Genomic DNA, 22,312 nt, shown 5'->3' on the forward strand with positions numbered 1-22,312 from the left:
TTTTTTATAAGTTATAAGGTATTATTTTTAAATTAAAGTATTATTAATTTTTGTGTTCATTTGTTTCTTGTATAATTACCAAAAAATATATTTTTATATAAAAATCAAACTTTCTTGTTATTATTATAAATTTTAAAAAAATTAACAAACAAAATTCTAATTTGATATAAATAATGTTTTTAAAAATTAATTTTTGATTTAACTTTAGTTAATTTAATTTTAACTTAACTAACAAGTTAATTACAATTTTAATTATGATTATATTTTCGATTTTTTATCAATTAATCATTTAGAAGTTTTTTATTCGATAAAAATGAAGAATGAATAGACCAATCAGGACAAAGAAAATTTTATTCCTTCCATCTTGATTGTGTTTAGGGATCGATTTTCTTCTTTCTTGGGTGTCTCTAGGTATATAAATTCTATGGACAAAACCGAAGCAAAATATAAGTGTTATGTTATTCAATATATAATATTTAGATATTTAGATAAAAAATTTAGATGCAAATGTTTGGTGAATACAGAATATTATTGTAGATGAATTTAGAAAAGATAGAATATGAGTAATAAAAATGCTCGCGAAACGCCAGGCGATGGTTTGCGATCGTTGCGAAGCACTTCGTTATTCCGTGCCGTCAATTTCGAGTTATATGTGAAACCGGTAAGATTATCATATTAATTATTTATCTGCATGGATCATTATGATTAAAGAAAAATTTGTACTTAATTCTTTTTGCAGAACAAAGCTGTTATGATTTTTGGTATTATAGCAATGTTGGGTTGTTCAGGATATATATTTTACATGAATTCTGGTGAAAGGAAAAATGATTACCAAGCTATGATGAAAGCAGATGATACAGTGGTATTAGTAAGAAAAACCTCCAAATGGACCGATTGAATGATATATCATATATGATATTTTGTAGTCTATAATTTATTCAATTTTTAACAATATATATCAACTGTACATACATGTTTATATAGGCTCATAAAGATTTCAGAGCAGTAGCATATTGCTTTATTGAAGATTTTATGTTACTACCTCTGATTTGTAACATTATTATGATATACTATTATAAATATTCTAGTATAATTTATATATATTAATATATATATTTAATATATTTATTATCAACAATTATATTACAATTACATCAATAAAAAATTTGATTCAATTTTTATATTCTAAAAATATTGTAACTATAAATGCATTCTATTGTTTTTTTTTTTTTTTTCAAAATATACTATTAATCTGTAATTATATAACGATTTTTACATAAAATTTTTATATAATATTTGTATGCATAATTTGTATTTACTGAGATGTGTTTCAATAACAATTTTTGTAATGAAAACAATTGCAATTATACATTATATTATTTGCACTCTATATAACAATGTCATCGAGATTCTATTGATAGCAACTACAGATTAACGTCTTTAATTTTAACTTTATATAATATACAAGAGACATCTACAAAATAAAATTCAGTCAACAATTTAAAAAGAATAAGAGGAAAAAAATTTAGTAGTAATAATATATTACTCATTTGTAAATGCCTCTTATATAATCCTAGATTTTGTTTTTACAAGATATCAATCTCTATAGCTGTTTTTTTATATAAATTTATATAAATTCTGCTGCAAATATATTGGCATAGTTGGCAGTACAGAATATTTCTTTTCATATTTATATCATGTGTCTGTCTTCTATGATTATTGATTGGGTTTAATATAGAAGTTGGTCCTGATTTTTGTGAATAAAATAATTACCACAAAAATATATTCATATTAACTGTTCTGCCATACATATAATGCTTTTACACACATGTGCAAGTTGCTCTTACTATTCGACATATATTTATCAACATATTTGTGATAAAACTTAATATGATATGTTTTATAATTCTAATTTATATATATATTCTCAACAGACAAGGAAGCCCATTCTGTGTTGGAGAGCAGAGTATTACTAATTCACAGCAAAGTTATTTCACATTCTATCTAGCATCAACAAAATCTAATATCTTTAAACTAACTTTCTTCTCTCCATCTTTTTTCTTTAAAACTCAATAATAACAGAAAGCAAAGAGTAATTTTCTCCACGCGTACATAAAGAAAAATTGAAAATATCAATTGAAATTAATTACTTGAATTAATTGTAATATCAATTAAAATAATATTACGTGAAATTGTAATGCTATCCTTCTTGTAGCAATATTATGTTATTGCCATTATGAGAAAATTTCATTAAAAATCTAAATAAGTCTTTTGTAGATGATGTAACTGTTAAAATGAATCAAAATTATTATCGCTCAAATATGAAGTGTAGTATACATCTTATATTTTGCCTATGATGACGAACATTTTTTTTCTACAAAAGCTATCTCTAAATTCTTTTTATACTATTTAACAATTTCAATGAAATCATGCTATAAAAATATATAATAAATTAAAATAGAAAATCCCTGACTAACTTTCTAATACCAAATAAGTTATACCTACATTTAATGTTACCAATTTAAAGGACTCAACAGTTCACATTGTCCTAAACTACTAGGTAACTTTTAGTTTTAATAATATATGTTATATATGTATAAAAAAGAAGTCTCATGACACATGACAGAATTAATACACATACAAAATTTGGCATTATGTAATACTTCGTAATCTTTTGTGTTTTGTACTTTTGTCTAGTAAAATTTTAAAAAATAAAAGGGGAAAAAAGGTAAAACAGAAAAAAAAAGAAAAATAATTTACCACAGGAAGGATAACTGTTTCAAATAGTTCGGTCTCAAAATGGAATATGAAGATAGAATGCATAATTATGCATATAATAAATTTCGATATTACTCGAAAATAATAATTTCTCTGAATTAACTGGGCTGAATTTCGTTAGGTACAAATTATTGCCATATTCTGAAATTTGACTGTTAATAATTTGTACTTATAAAGTCTTAGTTTAACACGTACAATCGTTCTGTCCATCTGGGAAGAGCTTTATCGTTTCATTGATAGCGTTTGCTACATAATCCAGATTGGATTCGTTGAGTCCGCACATATTTATACGACCGCTGCGTAACATATAGATGTGATAATGATCTCTCAGATGTTGCACATGTTTCTCTAAAAAACAAAAAAAAAAGAAATTTAACGGAAACATTTTACATATGTATTTTTATTAAACTATGTTATACAACTAGAAATATAATTTTTGCAACTAACCGGTAAGTCCTGTATATGAGAACATTCCAATTTGTTGGACAATATGTTCCCAAGTACCTGGAGTGCCTAATTTGAGCAATCTGTGATGCAAGCCTGTTCTCATCTCTTTAATTCTATTGGACATTGTTCTAATATGGTCTTTCCTAGATAAGATGAAATTACATTACTTAAGTAATTGATATATAATTATATTTCAGTTATTTTATAGAGATACATATGTATGGAATGATTAATATTACCATTCTTCAAAGAGTTCTGGATTCTTCAGTACTGTCGCGACAATTCGACCGCCATGATTAGGAGGATTGCTGTACATCCCTCGGACAATTAACGTCAATTGCGATTTAGCTTCGACTAGCTCCTTGGTATCGGCCAACACAAAAGTTATGTTGCCAACTCTTTCGTTGTACAATCCAAAATTTTTTGCAAAACTTTGCGTGCATATGAATTCGATTCCACGTTCGGCGAATAATCGTACGGCGTGCGCATCCTTATCTAAATCTCCACTTGCAAAACCCTATTAAGAGATCAAGAGATAAATTATATTATATAGCACATTATAAAGATAATTAAGATTATGTTATCTATTGATTTAATATTGACCTGATAGGCACTGTCGAATAACGGAAAGAGTCGTTTTTCCTGTATCACATCAGCTATTTTAATCCATTGTTCTGCAGTTGGATCACATCCAGTAGGATTATGCGCGCACGAATGTAGAATGATTACGGCGTTTTCTGGAGCATCTCTTAAATCATTAAGCATTCCTTCGAGATTGATACTACGAGTCTTCTCGTCCCAATATGTATATTCGCGAGCGTGTTTAAATCCTCCATTCATAAATACCAGTTTGTGATTTTCTGCAAGTATATAATTTTACAATATACAAATATACATTTTTAAGTATCAGAATGATTAATATCTTTAAATTTGCTTACCCCAGGAAGGTATGCTGTAGTAAAAGGTGTCGTAATGCAAAATACGACTCAAAAATTCAGCAGCAACGCGCAATGCCCCTGTACCAGAGAGTGACTGAACACCGAAGGCACGGCCTTGGGCAATAGCAGGAGAATTTGCACCCAGTAACATGCTCGTAGCAGCTTGACTAAATGCATCTAAGCCAAGAACCGGTAAATATTCATGATTTTGTAAATCATCTGCAGCAAGTAACTTTTCCACCTTCCTTACAACTGGTAAGACCCATGGTTTGCCCTCACTAGTGCGATAAGCTGAAAAGAATTTGTGTATGTGTGTGAATATAAATTACTTTAAGATAAGTTTAAGATAAGTTTTAATTATGTTAAAATAAACTTCAAAAACAATTATGATGCAATTAGTTGTTTATGTCGAGCTGTACAATGTTACATAAAGAGGAATAATTAATTTAAAATTTTTTATTTTATTAGTAGAGTTCAAAAGTTGCATTTCTAAAAATAATATATAATGTATATAATATCTATATATCTACTTAAAAGTTAGTTTGATTAATATCTGCATAAGATATGAATGTAAAAAATAATTTTAGTAGATTTAAGATGAAGAGGCATATTTGTGAAAACAGATAAATTTTTATCTCTATCCACTGTCTTAACAAAATAATCAAGTGATTAAATTTATCTGTATTATTCTCTTTCTCTCTCTCTCTCTCTCTCTATATATATATATATATATATATGTATATATGTATATACATATAATGTATGTATGGATAGCAGAATAGTATATCATCTTATATAATTCTTCTGGAGGTGACCCTACAGCACAAAGTATAGAGATGCAGGGATTATACTACGCTCATGTCATGGTTCATATTTATTATTAAAATATGCTAATCTACAAAAGTAAAAAAGATGCAACATTTTTCAAAGCACGAGCTATACATATATTATTGTAAAACATTTATATATCCATAAAATTAGTTGTATCAAACGAAAAAAAAAGAAACAAGATTGAGTAGTTTCGCTTATATATAATCAATAAGCGCTAGTTTAAAAAATGATCGCAGATTAATAAAAACAATAAGAATATAAAGAAGAAAGATAGTGACGTACCTCCTATAGACAGATTCACTTTATTGTCGTGAGAATCGTCGACGAACGCCTTTTGCAGCGCGAAAACCTCGATGGGAGGTCCCAGTTTGATTCCTGTAAATCTGGTAGTCATCTTGCAAGCGGTGACAGCTGCAAGGTGCAACGGGTACCGGTGAGAGCGTGAATGAATAAGGAGTGTCGTAGGCGCGGAAATTAAAATCCACGTTCAAGTTCGAGGCCGGGACGTGCGAATAGGGAGTAGGTATACGCGAAGGGAGAGTGGTCTTGCAAATGTGTCGGGAAACGTAGCCGCGCAAGCGCAAGAATGCTCGTATTCCCGTGATTTGCGCCGATTAGACACAGTGCTCTACTACAATGTACGGTCTCCCTATATATATACACCCGGATTTTTTACACCATCGTACCGATTGACGTAAGAGGACAAGTGGCAATTTCGCAAGGAGATCATACGTTTTGTTTTTCACCTTGCGCAGTGATTCTCAAACGCTTTATTTTTTATTTTCAAGTTATTGCTTTTCTCTTTTTTAAGCTAAATTCATATGTATTTGTTTGATTTCGTGCATAAATATTCACGTAGTTGCATAATGCGCGGAAGTTTATCGACGCAACTGTCAAGTAACAGCTGACAGCTCAAAAATGTGTGAAAATTAGTCCGCTATCCGAACAGACTTAAGGTTTATTCAGCATAAGGAAAATCAACCAATCACGCAACTGGAAGCCGAAGGGTGTTTCATTCTGTTCCGTGATTGGCTCTCGAGGTATTCACTCCCGTTAACAACAATCCGCTTCTATCTACTTTACGAAAATATAACGTAGTACATATTCGAGCGGATCGGATTTTTTTTACCTCGTATCATGATTCCGAAGGATCGACGCGCGAAGACGTTTGTTTGATGGATAATTATTTCTTTAAGTCTTAAGTACGTGTACTGATATTCGCTGACTTCAGCACCTTTGTGAATGCTGGACGACGAGAGACAACTCTGTGCCAATAAATGAGCTTGCAGGACAGTCTGTTTTCCGAGGATGTCGAATACGACGTAACCGTCTTCGCGAGGGACAAGACACGCAAAAGGTGTGTACATAAAAAAAAAAAAAAAATTGTTATGAGACAAGTTGCACGAAACGGTATATCGACGGCGAGGCCGATGCATCTTTGAAGGTTAGCTCCTTGTCTGCGAGATTCGTCGACTGCTACAAGAGATCTAACACCCAAGTCTTAATTCGATCTTGATTCTATTTTTGTTACTTTATTTAGACATATATACATATGTGTATGTATAAATAAAGTATACCGGAAGTTTTAAATGGATTCATACGTATGTATATGGTGCTCTCGAAGCGAAATTATTCGTGAGTGGTTTAAATATAGATTTTATAAATATAGATTTTATAAGCGTAAGCAACACTGATACATTATCGATATCATTATAGAACTACAAAAGTTAAAGTATGCAATTCTCTTTATATACATATGTATATATTTTTCATATATATGACCATATTTATATATATAACTATTTATATATATATATATATTTTCTATATTTAATTAAAAATTTTTGTGTTATATGAATTATTAATTAATTAATGTTGATGTTTTCATCATTACAGATCATATTGCAAAAAATTATTACCTAACTTTATATATATTTTTTTTTATTTAATGTAAAAAATTGTAAATAATATACATATATATATACATATATATAAGGAGAGAGGGAGGAAGAGAAAGTTGTAATAAATCCATTAAAAATGATTTTTCACAAGTTTTCTATTTACATTATTCATATTAATAAAAAAAAGGCAAATATAAAAAAACAGCAATTATGAAATATCAGACACATTAACATTAATAAGAATATTAATAACATAAATGCAAATTGTAAACACAAAGTCAAAAGATTGTATATGATCTGATAAGAAAAAATATATATATCCATATTAATATCGCAAAATATTCAACATATTGTTTCAACATATAGAGATGATTTGAAAGATAATTTCAACTGTTGTATTGTAATAATAATTTTATTCTTCAAATTTTATTATTAAAACTATGAAATACATAGGTATATATATTTTGTACGAGTGCAAAGTCAAATAAGATTTAAGAGTAGCTTTTACAGAGACACTGGACTATATTTTCTCTTTAAAATTATATATACATGTATGTGAATGCAATTTTTCAATATTGCTAATCTGTAAAGACAACACCAGTTTATTGCAGTTTATTGCATCTAGTCGTACATTTGTCAATTGCTACAAGAGATCTAAGACCCAAGTCTTAATTTGATCTTGATTATATTTTTATCACTTTATTTAGGCATATATACATATGTGTATGTATAAATAAAGTATATCGGAAGTTAAATGGATATATACATATGTATATGGTTTTCTCGAAACAAAAGGAGTGGTGTTCAAAATTCGATAATTGCGTAATCACATGTTTATACATACATATATTACACAACAAAGCATCATATATTTTATTTTTATTTTTTTAGGTCAAGGTACAATAGCGTGACCAAAATTACTTTCTCACGAATATTTTACGCATTTAATTAATTAACAATACAGAAATACATTATGAACCATAATATTCGTTATAAGTGTAAAAAAAAAAGAAAAAGATGTAATCGATGAAAGAAAGATGCCTTTAATACGACTGCGACTGATGTATACATGTTACATGAGTCGTCGAATGACAGAGAAAGTGAACGCGCGGGTTAGTCCGGGTTACGTAAAAGTTAGCCGGCTTTTATACCTCATGCATATTCCCCTCCACTTTTCATCCTTTCTCTCTCTCTCTTTCTCGCGTAAGACGTTACGTTCACCAAACGGAGCTGCCTCAGTCTTTCGATCTCACTTTCATATATGCAGCGAGAGGCAACAAGCGGTATAGTATAATATATCTTTTCACTTTTGCAGAGCGCTCGTCTTCCCACCCGTCAACAACTATCGTCGTTTCATAATACACCAGCTGGTGCAGGATCGTTTCCCGGACTTGTTGCACACCTTCTCCATCGGCCAGGGCTCGGCTAGACGTACCGTGGTATGCTACAAGAGCGACGTAAGAAGGTACTCGAAGAGATCATTCTGAATCCACTCTTCCCGTCATCTCTGTCACGAGTCTTCCCGAAATATACGTATAAATGATTGATGATCGTCGATACTACTAAATGATGTACAAAAGCCGTGAACGAAAGTGAAACCGATTCACTCCACTGACAATGAGATCATTCTTCTACATCGTCGTAGTGTAAAAATAAGGATTATGATCGTGATTGTAATCACGAATATTTTCCTGTAATACAGGATGTCTCATAGGAAATTACTGAAATTAATCTGTCATTTTTTACTGCATGCAGTTATTGAGAAAACAAAAATTGGAAAGACGAAAGTCTGCAGTTTTTAATGGATATAAATAAAATGTTTGTATACCAGTTTATTTTATTGAAAAGTAATGAAAAAAAGTGCTAATATATAATAATCACATATGTAAACTAATAATTATAAATATTTTCGAAGTGCGCACCATTGAATTTGTACAAAATTCTGTTCTTTTACGAAAATTCATAAAAACTTTTTGTAACATGTCATTTTGAGTGTTATTGACGATCCTTTTTATAGCTGCTATAAAATCTGGTACTATTGCAAATATTTATTTTTTATTAGTTTATGTGATTATTAGTGCTTTTTTCATTACTTTTTATTAATAAAATATACCGGTATACAAACATGTTATTTATATTCATTAAAAACTGCAGACTTTTCACTTTCCAACATAATGTTTATTTTCTCAATAACTGCATTAAAAAGTGACAGCTGATTAGTTTCAGCAATTTCCTATGGGATACCCTGTATATGATTTTATATAAAGAAAATTGAATGTAACATGGTGTTTTCTTTGTAAAGGGATTGGGAGCCAAAGCCGAATGCTCCTGAATGCAAAACGAGCCTTGGAACAAAACGAAAGGACAGGACTCGCGAGATGGAAGACCGACAATCGCCCTCCATGTCTCCAGAATGCAAGCAGTTGCAGCGACAAGGTGATTGATTATAAGAAGAAATAATTGACAAGCGTACCTTGAAATATACAATGAACAATATGAGGTGTTCATTTATACATGTACATGTATATTTTTAGCTAAATCAGCACCAACGATCGAGATTTATCGGCCACCGGCAGCTAGGAGAGCTAACAATTGCTCCCAAATAAATGGGACACAGACGCAGTCGCCGTCAAATAGTGCAGATACTTCTTCTGTCAAGTAGGATTTGTTAGATTATTAAATTCGCACGCAATTACGTATAGTTTTAATCACTAGCGGATCCTGAAGTCGAGGGGTTTTTACAAAATTATTTGGTCTAATAGTGAAAATATTTCTATAAATCGAATTACAATTATTTCTTTTAATTTGAAAGGAGGTTTTAATTCTGAAACCCCAGGATCCGCCAGTGGTTTTAATCTTAATATTCACGAATAATGTTTTTTCGTCGTTTTATTAGCGTCGCGATTCTTACACGACAGTGCTAACAAATGCTAAATACATTGCGTTTATAGGAATGTGCGACAGAGACGACCCGATCGAGCGGTTTACGTACCTAGACATCGAAGAAGCCTGGAGGAGAGGATATCGCGAAATTCTAAAGATTCTCCCGCAGATCAGACGACGTTAAACGAAGATCCGAATACAAATAATAATTCTAGACTGCAAAATACATGTTGTGTTCGACAAGGTATAAGCGGTGATCCGAATTTAGACAATCGAATCTTCAGCAGTGGTGATATGGAAATCGCAAATAGTCACTTTCCGCGAAAAATTGTAGAAAATGCAGTGGTTACCTTGGATTCTAAAATCCCCGACACACATGGTGATACTAAGTATAATACGCATAAACTGTTGGAAGAAGAAGTGAAAGAAGATGCGCAAGTTTTATCAGAAGAGAAGGAAATTATCGTGGCTGATAACCTTAATGAAAATAGCGCTAATTTTAATGTATCAAAATCAACCGATAAAGTCGAATCGATTAACGACGAACCAATAAAAATGACACAAGCAACTGTAAAAGAAGAAGACCGGTCTTTACTGCAACATTTAGATTGTAACAATATAGTAGATGATAAAAATAGGCAATTAGTTGAACAGAACGTAATATCGGATGTTTTGATAATTTCTGATAATATGCGAAAAAAATCGGAACGATCCGAGCAAGCATCTCCAATTCTCGTAATACCACCTGAGAAAAAAGTGAAGAAGATAGAGAGACAAAAGAGCAAACCGGTCCCGCCACCATCTCCACCTATAAAAATAAGTCGAGACGAATGCGATTGGGACAGTTTATTCGACGATAATGGCGATTGTCTGGATCCAACGTTGATAGAAGAGGTCAGTATATAATATGCGTCAGCATGTAATAATAAAATATATATTTACATTATATAAGGCTCCTGGATCTTTATCGCGATCATGTTAGATTGTAATGTCGAGGAGCCAGGAGCTTTATAATCGAGTTTATCTATTTTGTTTTTTATATTAATCTATGTGCGCGCTTTCACTTTAGCTTTCGTCAGCGGTAGGCGAAGTGACGATAGAACAACCAAAAAACGATTACAAGGCGTACACCAAACAGGTCGAAGTGTCCAGTGATGAGTTTGCGCACGTTGTGGAAATTTACAATTTTCCTTCCGAATTCAAAACTTGTGATTTGGCGGCTGCCTTCAGTTCTTTCAAGAACGGTGGCTTTGAATTAAAGTGGGTAGACGATACCCACTGTTTAGGAGTTTTCAGCAGTCCTCTCGTTGGTATATATATTTGATAATTTATATTTTTAATCATTAATCGAATCTTTATTCTTCGTATTTTCATATATATACAGGGTGTCCGGTAACTAACGGACCAACGATCACAAATGGATTCTTTGGTCAATTTGGAAACGATTTTTCCTCAGCGAAAATGTCGAAAAAGGTCATCATTTTTTACAACTTTCCAATATTTGTCATTATGTATCTTTATAACTAAACCTCGAATTAAAATTTTGTTATAGTAAACTCTACCTAAAATTAACTGAAGAATGTAATTATGTTAGACTTTTAACTCCAAAACGTTTAGTTTTCAAAAAACCCATTTTTTTCAATCGCTTATAACTCGAAAATTATTGACTTGTCAACATTTTTGCTAAGGAAAAATCGTCTCCAAATTGGCCAGAGAATCCGCCCTTAATCATTGGTCCGTTAGTTACCGGACACCCTGTATATGCTTGGTTTTTTTACATTTATCTCTCATACATGTATAGAATAAAAATGATATTAAATGTGCACGATAAAAAGATATTTTTATATGTGCCACTGAAACTTATTGCGAGTTGAGAAAAAATAGCATGTTTATTTTTTAACTTGTTAAGAATAGAGAGGTTTAGCTGTAATAAAGTAATGTAATATATAATTTTCATTAAAAATAGTTTAAAAATTAATCTGAATCACACATATACGCACAATTACTTTATATTTTACATGTTTGCTACTAATTGACGATATTTGAAAAGTTTTATTTAAAGAGTAATTCTAATCAGATGCAATTAACTATATTCCTCCTTATTTCTTTTATTTTTTTAAGCTGCTGAAGTATTAGCGTCGAATCATCCGTTTGTGAAAACGAGGCCGCTTAGCGAAGCCACCGCTTTGAGTAAAACGAAAGCTAGAAGAACCGCAGAATTTTTGCAGCCTTATAGAAATCGACCCGAAACGTGTGCTGCTTTAGCAAAGAGATTAGTTACAGGCGCGTTAGGCGTGAAACTCGCTACAGCCAGACAAGAACGTGAACACGAGAAGAATGTATTGCGTGAAGCAAAAGGTAAAAAAAATTGATTGTATACGAACAATTTAAAAAAAAAATAATACGACGTTTGAAAGAAATTAAGAGAGATTCTTGCATTACAGAGAAAAGACGATTGGCCAATAAGCAACGAGAGGATGTCTGGGAAGGCATAATACCAGCGAAGTAACATTACGCATCATTAATGCGTATTTACAGGGATCGTTTATACCTCGTCGTATTACTATGCACTTGAGACTACATAGTTTGTGTAACTCGCATTGCAAAGTTTGCATAATGTTGGGTTTTTTCCAAGCAAGAACACTACATTACACCGTGTTACACGTATACATCAAGGTATTTGCTGGAATGATTAAAATTCTAAATTTAGTTTCCGAGAGAATTATCAGAGCATTGCAGTTTTTCGTTTTTATTGTTACAAGTATAAACAAGTATAACAAATGTTATTGCTGCATTCTATCCTATTGGATATTTTTATTTTTTCAATAAAACATATCAATAAAGGAAGAAAAGAAGATAGTAATGGACCATCATTGTAACACTAAAGGAATATTCATGTACATATTAATATCTTTAATTATTAATATGTTAGTAATAATAAATTTTTATAAAGTTGACCTAAATTTTATGAGAATATTTTCATTTAAAATTTTGCTTTATCATTTTTATACAGATGATAAATACAGATGAAATTTATACAGATGTAAAATTATATTTTAATATTAAATATAAAATTTCTTGAAATGTTGGTGACATGGACATTTTATACATTTGTTTTTAGTTTTTTTTTCAGTGTCAAACACTGGCATCGTGTCACAGTTGAAAATATAGGACGAGTTTCACTTAACGCTTGCAAGGATTATCTGTATAATTTTAGATGAGATAAGAGTGGCATTTCATGAGCGTTGAGTAAAATAATGCACCCATAATGTTACAATATGTCATCTGTGTACTTTGCTGGAAAATACCCTCGCGTCAACGTACAGTCAACGAATATTAGATTTTATCGTAAGAAATTTATAACGCGTCTGCGTATATTTGTGCCTTACTCATCTATCCTTTTTATATATTGATAAACAGAAAATTAAAATATACGTATTTTTCTGATTTGTCTGAATTAAAAAAGTACTAATTTATCACTAGATGAGTTTGGCATGCAAATATTATGTGGTTAGTAAATATCCAATTATCTTAAGAAAATTATCGAGACAATATTATCATTTTAGTATCGTAAAAAAAAAAAGAAAAAACGTATCATAGTGAAAAAGATCAGTCGTGCATCATCTTTGTCATTCAAGAATTTCATTTTTTTAATGAACATTTATAGTAATGTTTCTTTACGGAACTAAAACCTCGAGTGTAGTGGCTTGACTTAAACATACATTTAAAAAACTGTGACAACTTTTTCAATGATTGTCCCGTATTGTTATGAGTTTATACACAGCAACATATATGATAATACATAGTATAGATTAATCGCGAGACAATAAGTGGCAATAGAACTTTTTCACGTATACATCGATTCATCATAGCAGTGATATATCAAAATATATCTTTACAAAGTTTTATAGAAACCGACGACGTAATATATTTACTAAAGATAAAAAATTGTAGCATATATATATAATTTATTATATATATGTACATTAAAATTATATATTGCAACATAACATTTTATAATTCTGACTCTTAGGCCACTTATATATATGTTATACTTAATACAAATGTTACAAATCAACGCACAATCACATTATCTATTCATATTACAGAGTTGCTGAGTATAACAAAAACGGATTGTATTTTTATATACAGTTGTTACCAATATCAAATAAAGATGTGTATTGTCTCTCTATCCCTAGTCAACATATGTACATGGAAAGATGTTACCTATGTGTGTTGATATTATGTCACGAGTTGAATAAGAGGATTTTTTTGGAGAAGAAAAATAAAGATATTTTCTATAATATAATTCCATATTTCTCTATATTTACATATTGTCAATATAGATACGTACTTATTCGAGTTTTTCCGAAAAACAATATTTGCAGAAGAAAAAAAATGACATCGACAATATATAATATACAACGATAGATCTTAATTGCAATAAAAAATCCACTGATAAATAGGTATTAAATTTTCACGTACACAAAAGTGAAGAAAGAGAGAAATTATAAACATATTTCTTTTACACGTTTGTATACGATATCTTTGTCATTGCTTTTTAATGGCAGTATTACAATTTCCGTTTTGTAAGATACAGCTACACGGTAGCAAATAGATTTCACTTCATATTTTTTGTAAGAAACGTTCTTTTTCCATTAAAATGCTATGTAATCTAATTTATGTATGTAAAACATGAAGAGGGAGAAATAATTCAATTTAGAAATGAAATAATCATTACCACTTGCTACCTTTCTTTTTCTTTTTCTGCTGCACTTTGCGTTGTTGCTGACGTGGTCCGGAGGTTTCAACTGCAGGACTATGTCGAGGATTTGGAGAAGGCTTAGCATTCGCAGGCATTTTCGTAATGTCACTGTAATGATAGAATATAGTTGTAGTTTTTGAACAGTTGATCAAAAGAGTATATCACACTTGCATATATTATACATACTAAAGGTCACTGGCTCCTGCAGCAGCTCCTTGTGTGCCTTTCATAGCGGCATCCCTATTCCTTCTATCCCGCTTTTTACGGAATCCGCTGCGCTCGTGTCTTGGTAACCATCGTTCTGGATCCGGCGCAACGTTTGGATCGTAGTTCTTCGGCAATTTACCCCTTCGTTTACGTTTCTTTTGCTTCTTCTGAATTACATCCGACACTGGTTTACTGTAAAAAATTAAAACACGTATAAATTTTTATGAATTTGCTGCAAGAGAGAAAGAATTGACTGAAATAATTATATTTACCCAGGTGAAGGTTCAACCTTCTTCTTCACTACTTTAGTTCCAATAACCCAATTACTACTCTCCAATGCATCAACATCGGTAGTTTCAGCAAGATCATGAAGCGGCGGTAATCTTTTGGATAACGACTGCGCTTTAGAAGGGCAGAATTGCACATAAGCGACCACTAGTTGAGCTAAAGTCTTGGTATCGGATGGTGAAGCGTCTACTAATTCTTGCAGGATGTCGGCAGCGATCTGAAGCTCGCCACCGCGTAAGTAGAAATTGGCAGCCTGCCGCCATAATTCTCCCAAATTTTTAGTGGTTTCCTAAAAGCAAATTTTTTCATGTAAAAAATCTTGCGCAATAGACTAACTACATAAACATACATAAATACGTACTTTGTGTTTTTTATAGTAATCGACTGCATTCTTCAGAGCGGCTGATGCTCTTTCCCGATCGTTGTCAGCCATGTGAAGAGTAACGAGTGCGCTGACTATTCCAGGCAGAGATCTATCCCTTTCGTTCAGATTCTCAAGAATAGCGATCGCCTCTTTTCTTTCGTCATGACTCAGGAGAACTTGCACGCTGGCCAATTTCATAGGCAATTCCTTCTCGCTGACCGCATGCTGGATCAACAATTTCGCCGCTTCTTTCGCTTTACCTTCCTTGCTAAGTTGTACAGCTTTTATGAACATTGCGTCTGCTGTAAGTGTAGGGTAATCTTTCGCGAGATTATTGCACAACTGGTGACATTGTTCCCCCTGAAAATACACAATGAGCGCATAATTATTTTCATAAATAATAAAAAACCGATCATAATATATAATAAGATATTTAATATATAATAAATTTGTTATTGAGACTCACTTGATCTGTGTAAAATGTTAATAAACACTGATTGTATGCAATGTTCCTTCTTTGTCTCGAAGTTAATTTGTGCTCTAGACTTTCATGAGTGGCACTTTTCATTCTCTTTTTACTATCAAACACATTTTGATCTCTATTTAGACATACTAAATTATTGTTGGCTACAGCAACCAATGCGATGTCATCCGGCTTGGCTTTTAAAACAGCAGTGTACAATGCTTGTGCTTCCTTCTCTCGACCTTGCAATTGCAGGCAATAACCAAGCTGTACACGAATTATGCCTAATTCATTTTCAATTTCTTCTTCAGATGCTCCATCTTCTTCTAAGCCCTCCCTGCACAATTTTTCAGCAGTTCTTAATTTTTTTTCTGCTTCTATCAAAATAGTTCTATCATCCTTATTTCTTTGCGCGAGTAAACGGCATGCTGCGTTATATGTTAATTCATAAGTATGTTCATGTAACGAAGGGACTTCTAAATCCTAGAAATTGTTTGCAGTATTTTAGAAACATTCATATGTTGAAAGCTATGAATATCTTAATTAAACTTTCAATTTATTAAGATGCATTGAACTTACAGAACCCTCAATTGCTAAGTTTCCGAGAACGGCTGCAAGATTTGTTTCTCTTTCTTCTTCATAGTCATCGTGTGAATTCTTAATAATGTCCCTATATACTGCGAAACATTCTTCATATCTTTCTAGACGATACAATACCTGCGCTTTTAATTCCTTGATTTTCAAGGAAGGATTTTGCACATTTTCTATCACTTTTAATGCCTCAGAAATTTGATTTAAACGATAGAGGCAGTATCCTTTTTCAAAATCTAGATTCCTAAGTTTGAAATAAAATTTGTAATAAAAAATATTTCATCTATTGTAGTATAAAATAATATTAGTAAATGGTAGCGTCATACGTTGTTAATTTCGGGGTTTTAATAGTTTGTAACGCCTCATTGAACTTGGACAGCTGGATCTGGCAAATAATTTTATAGTGAAACGCCGCTTCCTCATCTTGGGAAATGCCTAAAACTAAACAACAGAGTATGAATTACTTTATAGGTTTTTAAATCACACATGCTTTTTCTCATTTCGGAATATTTTTCGAACGTAAATTATTTCAAAGTACAGTTTAATTTTACGAAAATATGTGTCAAATGATGTAAAAACATTAACCAAAAAAAAACACCGAACGAGTAGGATTAGTTTCTTTACAATTATTAGCAATTCTGATTTTTTTATTATTTCAATAAAAAATAGGCTTACTTCTGTTCGTGGTTTTTAAGGCCCTTTCGTATTCCCCGTTTTGGCCAAATTTATTTAATTCCGTATACAACACAACAAGGTTATTTTCTTTCGAAGCCATGTTCTTCAATCGGTCCTCCTTTGCTACATACGCATGACGTATGTCAACGTGGAGCCATGGTACAGTCACACTACTATGATATATAAGTCATACAGCAGGAAACCTTCGAGGATAAAGAGGGAAAAAGATGCATATATACTGGATGGATCGCTATCTTTGTTAGGAATTCCCTCTCTCTTTCTGATTGGTTGATGCTATTATAGTATCATGATCAAAAACATTGATTTTTCATATATATTGATATGTATACATGAAAGAAAAATAAATAATTTACAAGCATTTTTACAATTTTATTGTTTAAATTCATAAATAAAATCAAAATATTTTTTGGAAGCTGTGTATCGCTGCATCATTTTTATTGATAATAATTGCATCTAAAGTATTTTTATTTCAGATATAATACACAAAGAAATAAAATCTAATTTTCAGCAATTTAAATTCTTTTATTTTTCACATTTAATATATTATTTATTTTTATTGTAGAAATTCATTGCTAATATACATTTACAATATTCATAGTGAAGGAGAACGCATAAGAAACATCCAACACTTAGCCAACGCGTGCCTCGTTAGTTTTTAATAAATTGATTGATATTTTTTATGAGAATCTATAGTCACTTTGTTCTTATCATGTTAAGACTGCGTGTGTCTCATTAATTTTTAATAAATTGATTGATATTTTTCATGAGAATATATACAGTCATTTTGTTCTTATCATGTTAAGGGCCAATTTCACCAATGTGGATTAACTTAAACCTCTGATTAAACTATATCTTTGTCTTCTTTTTAAGAATGTATCTGAAAAGAGACAAAAATATAGTTTAATCAGAGGTTTAAGTTAATCGATGTTGGTGAAATTGACCCTAAAGATTTCTACATTTTTACTGTAAAACATACAATAAGATGTAAAATTATACTGTTAATTAATCTAAATTGTATTTAAGCACACATCACAAGGTATCACAGTCAAATAGCTATACTAATAATAATTTTATATAAAAAATTTAAAACAAATTTCTATAGAATACTATCTTACTATTAATTATTTTAAATCTTGTAAGAAGTTACGAAAATATACTAATACTAATAAGCAAAAAAATGTCACGCCAAAGTTACTTTTGAAATACACGCCTATTATACTATTGTCTATTGCATCTTTCAAAGAAGCATTAATCAAAAAGTTTCACACAAATTGAGGCATAAAAGATAAAGAATTTGTACTATAAATATCCACATAATCTTTGAAAATCATATGGAATAATCATCAAGATGTGAAATGTTTCCCTTTTCATAGGTTCAATAATTGTCTTTGCAATGTAATATAATCAACAATTTTCTGCTGCATTCGCCGCTTTTCTAGTAAAGCGGTAGCAGCCTTTTGAAATTTCTCTTCGTTTCGACGTATATACATTCTTGCATCCTGTTCCATTTGACTGATCTTTTCAGGTCGTATTTCCACCATCGATAGCATTTCCGTTAAATAGGGATTAAACCTAAAGTAAATGTGGTCAGGTAGCAAATCATTTAGCATTGTATGCACAGCTGAAAAATCAATATTTGGATTAAAATTTAATATTTTGCATATTATTCGCGTGTATTTTTTAAAAATTAATTTGTGTATGCAATAAAATTGCAAATTATTATAAATCTCTTTTATTAACATTACCTTCTGTATCAGTAGCACTATCCAAAATTTTGTAGAATTTTTCCTTCCAACTCGAGATCTCGACTTCCATAGAATCGTTTTCGAAGATGTGATGTGGGATTCGACCAGTGCCAAATGATACAACACATTGAATTGGATTATTTGGCCACAGCTGTTTGGCTTCATGTATCGCAACAGCGCACGGATTATTCACTAAAATGCCTGAAAACGATATTTAATTAATTTATCGTTCTACAACGTTTCAAAAGTCTTTATTAAATTTTTCATTTAAGTAATTGTGCAGCTCACCGCCGTCTTGATGAAGATATTCGCCATATTTAAATTCCTCAAAATAACTCGGTGCAGCGGCTGATGCTCTCACGGCTTCCCATAATTTATATTTATGAGATCCCATGTATTGACTTTCCACTCCATGCGGTAATGTGTAATTTCTAAATACGTAAGCCATAACGTTCCCATGATTAACCACGGCAGATATTGCTGAAAACTGAAAATTCAGGCTCGATGAATTATGGTTTTTAAGATTTAAATAATATATTAATATAGTTACGTACTTTTGGTGCATTTGGATCGCGCGCGGTTTTGATAAGAACTTTGTCACCCAAATGCTCCTCTAATAATCGTTCCCATAGCGCGGTGTCATAATACGCGTGACTCCAAACCAGACTGCTAGTGCCTTTAATAGCACTCTGCGTAAACACTCTAGTGCTTAGATCTTTGTATAATCCCGACACTTCATCCAATGATTTTTTCTTGTGTCCTCCTGCAATAAGAAGTGGAGTGAAACTCAAGATAATAGGAAATTCATAAGACATTCACTTCATTGATAAATAAATCATAAACAGTACATGCCGTAAACTAATCAAATATTTACCTTCCAAAGCATCCTTTGGTAATACTGTACAGATGACATGTACATTAGTTAGGAAAAAGTTACTGATTGATATAAGCATTATCTTATGTATTAATAAGCCTTGAGAAATTAAACACAAAAACTTGGAAGCAATTACCTAACACAGCAGCAAGAATGGCGCCTGTACTGACGCCACATATGTAATCAAACATTTCATACGTCTTCTTTCCTGTAAGTTCCTCCAATTTCTTCAACATCTCTATTACTAATACTCCGCGAATACCACCACCATCAATTGACAAGATTCTGATGCCTCGACCAGGTAGAGGATCAATATAACCCATTACAGCCAGCGCTTCTCTGATAGATGCTATAAAAATAATTTTGAAATTGTAAATAATCATCAATAACAATTATATAAAAAACAATTATATATATATATATATATTGTATATATATATAACTGAATTTATTTCTCACATACTGTTAATTTGTTCATCCTTCGTCTTTCGACGAGTTCGTAATAAAATCTTAATTGCTCCCTCTTTAATCGCGTAATGTCTTGCCTCTGGATACTGATCGATATGCAATAATAATTCCTCGATTCTCCGCCACTTTGAAGCATTCGACTCGGCTGATACGATACTGTTCAAGACGTGACGTGTACGAGATACAATACTGTGTTTTGGAATACTACTGTGAACATTCACTTTCCACTTTGGTATAGTAGTAATAGTTTGCGTACTTCTGGGAGTTAACTTCAAAAACAATGTGGAGAGAATTTGTGGCACTGTAAAGCTTTCTTTTGATTCTATTTTATTATCAGGCACATTTTGTTCACGAGTTTGCTAAGGAAAAAAATTAATTTTTTATATCAAGTATATAAATATTTTTTATTTGATTTAGTTTATAAATGATTACCTGCTGTATTTTTTGTTGCATGATTGTGGAATTATCTATAAGCGATTCTGTTTGATCAGACATGTTTGTCAAATTCTCTGAATCATTGCTTTCTTTATGCTTTACATTTGAACTCTTGTTTGCATTAGTAGTTTTAATAGAGTCCGATGATAATTTTCGTATTGTGTCGAGTTGCGAATAAGTTAACTTCTGTAGAGCATCTAACCAATCTTTAGAGAGATTAATTTGGTTTTTGTCATAGTTGGTCTTGTTCAAATAATCCTTTAATTGTGACAAAAGCTTCCACTGATTCTGCATTGACATTGTGAGTTTTTTTATGTCGTTTATGGAGCGTAAAAGTTTATTCGTGATATTTGTTACATTTCCACTGGCATTTTTACCAGTTGCACTGTCCGTAAATTGTCTGTAATCAAGAAATGTTAATTGTAAAGATAAGACAGTTGTAAAATGGAAGTTAACCTCTAAATTCCAGAACATTCAAGAGAATGCACACATTCGTTTTATATCGCGCATTTCCATTATTTTATCATTTACATACGTTTTTATTATAATGAGACGATTATTAAGCGACTTATATTTCGAATATTATAACAAGGAGAAAGAAAATATGAATAACATATATGTGTGTCACTTAGCACATATGTCAATCTAATCCCAACCTGATCTGTCAAAGTCAGCTGATCGATGAGGTATCGAATGCGAGTCTCGCGTCTTTTCGCAAACCTAACTGAATCTGACGTTTATTCGCGTGTTATATGCGTTTATACGATTTTGCAGCAGATTACTGCTAATGAGATTATCTTATGAATATTTTGATACCATCGTTACTAACCGCAGATAATAATGCTATAAATGAATAATTCTCATACTAATAATTTTTTCATCGATAATGATAGTAAAGTATTTTTACAATATATAGGGTGTCTCATTAGCGATTAAAATGATGCAATTGCAGTTGACTTTATGCAATGACACACACGTGAAAAATATAGTTTAGTGTTTACTATATATAGCATATGTGCGACGTAAAATAATTTTAATTGTTCTCGGAATAATTATTATCAGAGTCCGATTAAACTCATATAGTTGGCTGATTTATTTAATTAAAAAATTGATATGTTAGAATAAAAATATGTCACTCTCACCTAGTTAACAAAATGCACTTTTGACGATGCGTTGTATATCTGCTGAAAGACATTTTGACAGCAGAGAATATACAATAATTCTTAATTATTCACAGAAATGTCAAAATTAAATGTTACACAAGGCACGAATAACCAACTCTTTCGACTTTTCAAAATTAAAAAAGTCTCGATTCGTGGAATCGACTTGACACGTAATCGATAAAAAAGTTCAGATCGAATCGATCGAATCTTTTCAAACTATCGTTGATACTGAAGTGAGTCCTGAAACGTCTCGTTTCTTATATACAAAAGTAACACAATGACGCATTACGTCTCAACACTCGACACGAGCTGGCTGGCTTCCTACAAAATAAGATATCGTATGATGTCGATGAGCCAACCCGGAGGCAGATGCCGCAAAAAAGGAGGGATAAAACGAGCGACGCCAATGTGAGTATTCGATGAATTAGAAGGAGTAATCACTTCTGCGATTTGTTTATTTATACCATTATTTGTT

General features: G+C 31.5%; 5 protein-coding genes across 9 annotated transcripts; 2 read left to right on the forward strand and 3 right to left on the reverse strand.

Annotated features, from left to right (window-relative positions):
- The first annotated feature begins 407 nt into the window (after positions 1-407).
- On the forward strand, positions 408-1,179 carry LOC114940904 (small integral membrane protein 8). The gene is made up of 2 exons (XM_029315686.2): positions 408-661; positions 740-1,179. Exons 1-2 carry the CDS (start codon positions 560-562, stop codon positions 896-898), a joined length of 261 nt encoding a protein of 86 aa, XP_029171519.1. The 5' UTR covers positions 408-559; the 3' UTR covers positions 899-1,179.
- Positions 914-5,646, reverse strand: Got1 (Glutamate oxaloacetate transaminase 1). Its single transcript, XM_029315682.2, has 6 exons — positions 5,277-5,646; positions 4,164-4,454; positions 3,829-4,085; positions 3,465-3,742; positions 3,226-3,368; positions 914-3,126 (listed from the first exon to the last, which is right to left on the reverse strand). Exons 1-6 carry the CDS (start codon positions 5,386-5,388, stop codon positions 2,963-2,965), a joined length of 1,245 nt encoding a protein of 414 aa, XP_029171515.2. The 5' UTR covers positions 5,389-5,646; the 3' UTR covers positions 914-2,962.
- On the forward strand, positions 5,324-14,087 carry LOC114940903 (uncharacterized). 2 transcript variants are annotated; one of them, XM_029315683.2, is made up of 8 exons: positions 5,324-6,351; positions 8,211-8,360; positions 9,198-9,331; positions 9,430-9,553; positions 9,847-10,672; positions 10,848-11,088; positions 11,900-12,136; positions 12,223-14,087. In XM_029315683.2, exons 1-8 carry the CDS (start codon positions 6,272-6,274, stop codon positions 12,285-12,287), a joined length of 1,857 nt encoding a protein of 618 aa, XP_029171516.1. In that variant the 5' UTR covers positions 5,324-6,271; the 3' UTR covers positions 12,288-14,087. The 2 variants fall into 2 exon arrangements, with proteins under 2 accessions (XP_029171516.1, XP_029171518.1); XM_029315685.2 differs by lacking the exon at positions 5,324-6,351 and adding an exon at positions 6,589-6,629.
- Positions 12,755-17,311, reverse strand: Srp72 (signal recognition particle 72). The gene is made up of 8 exons (XM_029315679.2): positions 17,132-17,311; positions 16,783-16,897; positions 16,445-16,700; positions 15,869-16,348; positions 15,400-15,762; positions 15,023-15,327; positions 14,730-14,942; positions 12,755-14,651 (listed from the first exon to the last, which is right to left on the reverse strand). Exons 1-8 carry the CDS (start codon positions 17,229-17,231, stop codon positions 14,516-14,518), a joined length of 1,968 nt encoding a protein of 655 aa, XP_029171512.1. The 5' UTR covers positions 17,232-17,311; the 3' UTR covers positions 12,755-14,515.
- A 342-nt stretch (positions 17,312-17,653) lies between these two features.
- LOC114940927 (calcium-independent phospholipase A2-gamma) lies at positions 17,654-22,172 on the reverse strand. 4 transcript variants are annotated; one of them, XM_029315733.2, is made up of 9 exons: positions 21,817-22,172; positions 20,672-21,074; positions 20,235-20,598; positions 19,908-20,120; positions 19,772-19,795; positions 19,452-19,660; positions 19,186-19,384; positions 18,898-19,098; positions 17,654-18,773 (listed from the first exon to the last, which is right to left on the reverse strand). In XM_029315733.2, the coding sequence occupies exons 1-9, from the start codon at positions 21,867-21,869 to the stop codon at positions 18,520-18,522; spliced, it is 1,920 nt and encodes a 639-aa protein (XP_029171566.2). In that variant the 5' UTR covers positions 21,870-22,172; the 3' UTR covers positions 17,654-18,519. The 4 variants fall into 4 exon arrangements, with proteins under 4 accessions (XP_029171566.2, XP_029171569.2, XP_029171568.2 ...); XM_029315736.2 differs by lacking the exon at positions 21,817-22,172 and adding an exon at positions 21,331-21,469; XM_029315735.2 differs by lacking the exon at positions 21,817-22,172 and adding an exon at positions 21,210-21,324.
- Between the last annotated feature and the right edge of the window lie 140 nt (positions 22,173-22,312).

Source organism: Nylanderia fulva, unplaced genomic scaffold, assembly GCF_048542155.1.
Source record: "Nylanderia fulva isolate GAGA-0341 unplaced genomic scaffold, ASM4854215v1 Scaffold7, whole genome shotgun sequence".
NCBI lineage: Eukaryota > Metazoa > Arthropoda > Insecta > Hymenoptera > Formicidae > Nylanderia > Nylanderia fulva.

Bases quoted from the DNA above. Each gene is read 5' to 3' on its own strand.
- LOC114940904 (XM_029315686.2), top strand. From the start codon at position 560: ATGAGTAATAAAAATGCTCGCGAAACGCCAGGCGATGGTTTGCGATCG. The intron at 662-739 runs GTAAGATTATCA...TTCTTTTTGCAG, and splicing joins TCGAGTTATATGTGAAACCG to AACAAAGCTGTTATGATTTT.
- Got1 (XM_029315682.2), bottom strand. From the start codon at position 5,388: ATGACTACCAGATTTACAGGAATCAAACTGGGACCTCCCATCGAGGTT. The intron at 4,086-4,163 runs GTAAGCAAATTT...ATATACTTGCAG, and splicing joins CTACAGCATACCTTCCTGGG to AAAATCACAAACTGGTATTT. The intron at 3,743-3,828 runs GTCAATATTAAA...ATCTCTTAATAG, and splicing joins TATTCGACAGTGCCTATCAG to GGTTTTGCAAGTGGAGATTT.
- LOC114940903 (XM_029315683.2), top strand. From the start codon at position 6,272: ATGAGCTTGCAGGACAGTCTGTTTTCCGAGGATGTCGAATACGACGTA. The intron at 11,089-11,899 runs GTATATATATTT...TATTTTTTTAAG, and splicing joins TTTCAGCAGTCCTCTCGTTG to CTGCTGAAGTATTAGCGTCG. The intron at 12,137-12,222 runs GTAAAAAAAATT...CTTGCATTACAG, and splicing joins TGTATTGCGTGAAGCAAAAG to AGAAAAGACGATTGGCCAAT.
- Srp72 (XM_029315679.2), bottom strand. From the start codon at position 17,231: ATGGCTTCGAAAGAAAATAACCTTGTTGTGTTGTATACGGAATTAAAT. The intron at 16,898-17,131 runs GTAAGCCTATTT...TCTGTTGTTTAG, and splicing joins CTTAAAAACCACGAACAGAA to TTTTAGGCATTTCCCAAGAT. The intron at 15,763-15,868 runs GTGAGTCTCAAT...GTGTATTTTCAG, and splicing joins TAACATTTTACACAGATCAA to GGGGAACAATGTCACCAGTT.
- LOC114940927 (XM_029315733.2), bottom strand. From the start codon at position 21,869: ATGTCTTTCAGCAGATATACAACGCATCGTCAAAAGTGCATTTTGTTA. The intron at 19,661-19,771 runs GTAAATATTTGA...TTCTTATTGCAG, and splicing joins ACCAAAGGATGCTTTGGAAG to GAGGACACAAGAAAAAATCA. The intron at 19,099-19,185 runs GTGAGCTGCACA...TATCGTTTTCAG, and splicing joins ATATCTTCATCAAGACGGCG to GCATTTTAGTGAATAATCCG.